This window comes from Phaethon lepturus, unplaced genomic scaffold, assembly GCF_000687285.1.
Source record: "Phaethon lepturus isolate BGI_N335 unplaced genomic scaffold, ASM68728v1 scaffold13130, whole genome shotgun sequence".
NCBI classification, from domain to species: Eukaryota; Metazoa; Chordata; class Aves; order Phaethontiformes; family Phaethontidae; genus Phaethon; species Phaethon lepturus.
The window spans coordinates 1-5,000 of NW_010512674.1; the positions used below are offsets into that span (position 1 = coordinate 1).

General features: G+C 43.7%; 1 protein-coding gene across 1 annotated transcript in view; it reads right to left on the reverse strand.

The window, feature by feature from the left end:
• Window positions 1-308: 308 nt before the first annotated feature.
• LOC104621254 (protein CBFA2T1-like) overlaps window positions 309-5,000 on the reverse strand; it is a 58,794-nt gene continuing 54,102 nt past the window's right edge. Inside the window, exon 5 of the mRNA XM_010287689.1 lies at window positions 309-494. Within this exon, the coding sequence (XP_010285991.1) occupies window positions 309-494 (186 nt within the window). The remainder of the gene's footprint in view (window positions 495-5,000) is intronic.

Below are 5,000 nucleotides of genomic sequence, written 5' to 3' on the forward strand. Positions count from 1 at the left end.
ATAAATATATTTTTATATTTTTATGTTTGTATTATATGTTTCCATTTATTTTTATATATTTTATATATTTCTATATATTATATATATTTCTATATATACACACACACCCCTATATATACATGCACACGCACGTACACAAAGGTAATTTGGCCATTGCACAGCTGTAATGAAGGCAGGACCCACACGCAGGGAACACCATCCCGGTTCCCCCCAGGCACCCACCCACACGCTCCCCCTGCGCCAGCGGAGCTCGGCGCCTTCCGACCCGCGGGGCACTTCCCAGCGGGGCGCGAAAGGCGCGGTGGGGCTCACCTGTCTGGAGTTCGCCTCTTCCCGTTTTCGTTCACATCGAGAAGCAGCTCTGAGGAGTCAACAGGTGAGGTGGTGCTGGCATCCAGAAGCAGCTGTTCGTGCTGGGCGAGGTACTGGGCTGGGTTCTGCTTGGCTAGCCTTGCGCAGTGCAGCAGCTCCCGCTGCAGCAGGGGCAGATTGGCCTGCAAGAGCGTTGCACAACATTAAGGGAGCAGCTTTGCAACAGAGGAAGCAGAGGAGTCCGAAATCAAAGGAAAGGCTGCTCTGAGGTGAACCTGTGGCAAGCATCCCCAGCTAGGTTTGCTCCGGGTAGCTGCCTGAAGGGAGGCAGCCTCCTTACGGGTCATGGTTGTGGTACGTATGCGTGGCAGGATGGAGTTTTCTTATGAAAATGGAAAATAAAACTGCAAATGCTGTGAGAAAGCTAGGTCTGAGCACCATATCTTTAACAGAGGAAAAAGCACTGCCCTGGGTGACGCCATCTCCCTTCGTACTATCCAAAACCCGAGTTCCTATGGAGCAGCAGTTTTCAACAAGCGACAATCCTCCTTCAGTATTTGTTTCCCATTCAGCCTGCAGTTAGTACTCAGAAATCGTTTGAAACCACAGCATCCGCAGCTCTGGAAGTTGCCTCTGTCCCTACCCTCCAAGGGCCTTGGGGAGAACAGGATTGCCTCAGCTTTCCCATTACACTTGCAGCTACACATTAAGATAAAGACTGCAACAAAATCTCATGTTCCAGAGCTTCAGTTAATCACCCAGAGGGCTACAACCCTCCTCCTACCAGATGTACCTTCAAGTATTTTTAACCTTCGTCTCAGGGTCCCACTGGGACTTGGGGCACGGGCTACAGAGTACCAGGACTCAGACACAGAGAATTGAAAATGCTCATTGCTCCCTGGGTGGCACGTTTTGCCCATCTACTGAGGTGTGCTGGTTTTGGCTGGGATAGAGTTAGTTTTCTTCACAGTAGCTAGGATGGGGCTGTGTTTTGGACTTGTGCTGAAAACTGTGTTGATAACACAGGAGTGTTTTCATTATTGCTGAGCAGTGCTCACACAAAGCCAGGGCCTCTTCTGCTTCTCACCCCACCCCACCAGCGAGGAGGCTGGGGGTGCACAAGAAGCTGGTGGGGGGACACAGCTGGGACAGCTGACCCCAACTGACCAAAGGGATATTCCATACCATATGACGTCCTGCTCAGCATATAAAGCTGGGGGAAGAAGAACAAAGAGGAGGACGTTCAGAGTTACGGCGTTTTGTCTTCCCACGTAACCATTACGCGTGATGGAGTCCTGCTTTCCTGGAGATGGCTGAACTCTCTCCCCCATCCCACCAGGGAGGAGTGATGAGTGGCTGCGTGGTGCTGACTGGGGTTAAACCACAACATGGGGTCACACTTAGTCATACTTCTTGCCAGATTTGGGACCAAGGTGGTACTGTATGACCTTCCCTGCACATCCTGGGAAACGTCTTCCTTTCTTTGTAGCATGTGCATACATCAGTACTACGATAGTCTGGTCATTTCTTGCCTACTTATTTGTTCCATAAGGGGATGTGCCCTGACCTCTCTTGTTCCATGCTTAGTGCACAATGATTTGTTGCCAAGGGATTTTCAAATATTGGATTAAATTTCATGACCTTTAGTAATCAGAGATAAGACAAAGAACTGCAATGGTCCCCTTTGCTGTAAAATAATTCCCAAGGGTGGGTGGGAAGGGGATATCTTTTCTTTTTTTTTTTTTTAATGTAAGTCAAAAAGGTTCTGAAACTAACGTGCAGGGAACAAAGTAAAAAAACCCAGATGTTCTGGAAAGTTTTGAGCATGGGATATTGGTAAATTACTTCGCTAGCGTTAGAACAATGGCAAATGCTCCAGCACCTGTTGCTGCACCATAAGACTAGATCCACTGCGCCACCAAAAAAAAAAAAAAGCTACCACATAACAGAGATAGGTATTGAATGCTTTGTGAGCAGGGTTTTTCACTTGTTTTAATTTGATTGTTATTTTTTAAAAGCTCACACAGAATCAAAGTCAAGACATCAGACTACCTAAACTGCCTTGGCATGGCAGAAAATGATTGGAGAAGTTTACATATATACACAAATAAATATCTGGAGGAAATAATACGAATTTTAATAGTGATGCATACATGGAGGATGTATCATCACATCTCAGCACTCCTGTGCGGTAGAAATGCAAAGTCCCCACTTTGCAGTTGCGAAATCAAGGAAAAACCACGTGTTTGTGTTCCTTATCCACTACCACAAACAAAAGGGACGTATGTCATACATGGGCACTCCTGCCTCCTAGAGACATCCAAATTTTGAACTCACCAGCAAAAACCTTTATTTATTGTATTTGTTTCCCTTCTCCTAAAGAAATGTTCATTCTTGCTCTTTAACCATAAACATGAAGATTTGCAGTTAAAGGTATCCTTTATTCTAAATGGACTGAATGTTGTCTGTGCACAAAACAGATGTGTACAACTTTTAATGTATTTATTAAACATGGATCTAGTCAGTTTCTTAATATTTTAGAAGTTAGTACTGAAAATTATGAATGACATGACTTGTAATTTGGGTTTATAATGGCATCAAGCAACGTTTGGACAAAGACTTAAAGTGAAGAAAAGCAGTATTTGAAAACTTCTAGTTCAACAATATTTTCAATCTGCTCAAGACATTACAGCAAACAACCTTTATCAAAACAGAAAGTAAAAAATAACTGGTTTACTGGAAGAAAAAAATCAGGTCCTCTCTATGGCTAGGTCAAGTGTACAGACTGCTTCTGGTCACCATGGCCCTGATACACAACAAGAACTAGTGTTTGGGAAGCTGGATGCAGAATGAAGCACGGACATTCTCCTTACTGTGAGCAGGGAGATATCAAGCTCCTAAGGCAACTCAAGGGTACTTGTACAGATTCTGACACCAAAATGGCCTTGGACACAAAGGCTTATGCAGAGGCTCAGCTCTGACAGTAGAGGCGGCTCTTGCTAACGTGCACATTTCCCCCGGCATCGCTGCTGGTGCCTGCAGACAGACTTCTACACCTCTACATGTGAGAGATACAAGACAGTTCTTGACCAGAGGCCAGATATATACATTAGAAAAACACTGACTGCAAACAAACGTGGTATTACTGGCTTACAGTCCCCTAAAATGTTGCACTTCAGTGTCCGGAATATGCTCCTGCTCTTGTTTTCAGTTGGACCTCACATCCTTCAGGATTTAGGTAGTGTCTTAGCCTCCTCCATCGGTTTCATAACCACAGAGAGGAAGAGGAGAACATGTTTTTTACCCAGCTGTCAGACCTGTTTTCCACTTTGAAATGAACTGCTCTAACCAGAAAAGAAAACATTATCACTGCACCTGCAAAAGAAGCTACAGCTCCAAAAGGCTGTTTTATCATTTCAGTACTCACTGCAGATAATTAGTTAATAGTTTCCCATTGTTGGATGTTCCTGCTTTCTTTGAAACGTTAGCAACAAAAATATTTCAGTATTATAATATAAATTAAAAAGGTTTGATTAGTACAATTAAACTTTGATGCAAGTTTTTATAATTGCAATTTTTAATAAATTATTTACAAACATTTTTTAAAAAATTGAAGACAAATTTTTGTTCAGCGAGCCTGAGTAACTCAAAATCATCAAATCATACAATGATACTGATGCTTAAAACAAATATGCACAGCACATCTATTGAAAAACAAAGTGTTGGCAGTACTGAACATGTACACCATGTACCACTTAAATTTAATAGACTAAATCCTGCTTGATATTAATATACAAACTGTGCACAAAAAGGCTCACAGCCAATGAAGGTTTCTGCAGGTGAATGATCTTATCTTCCTCTGAGCCAGAATTGGTAGAAAGATAAGCAATTTGATGACTATTTATTATCTGTAATAGATCAGTGCTCCCTGGCGTGAGGCACCGTACAAACACAGGGTGAGGGATAGCTCCTTTCCCAGAATTTTTATTACAGAAGCACAAATATCGGCTTCCGACTGCACCGTAGCATTTGGTAGACCAAGCAATCTGTAGTAGATCTAGACCAGACAGGATATACAGCGTGTGAAAGGTTTCAAGGAAGTTTTGGTGACCTTCCTATGGTCAGGTAACAGATCAGAGGCAAAGCTGGGAACTGAAAATAGGACTGGCCTGAGGACAAGTCTACGGCACAGAAGGGACTGCAGGGCCCAAGAGTCTCTCTCTGGCCATGGTAATGTGGTGAGGCATGGCAGAGATCCTACCTCTGGTCCTGAGAAGCGATATTGCCGTGTTAGCACAGTCCTGAAGGCAAAAAAAAGCATCTTAGCTAAATTTGGCCCCCAATTGCTTTGGTCTACAATAATTACATATATAAAAATCATATACATTTGTCAGGTGCTCCAGCAAGACGTACAGAAAGCCTTGTACCTGGTCCCTGCTCAGCAGACAACTTGGGTTTTTTCCTGCCACAGAGTCAACACGCAGTTTGGCTGTGGGAATATATGTCCTTAAAAACACCGAAGTACCTAACCACTGCCTTGAGCGTCCAGCTGTGTATGAGCAGGTCTCCGTCACCCCTCTTGTCACCAGACAACCACTACTTATCCGGAGGTGCAAAACCAGAGAACAGAAGGCTCATCTCAGTTCACATCTACCCGTATTTACTAAGCTGAACAAGGTGAAAAGCAG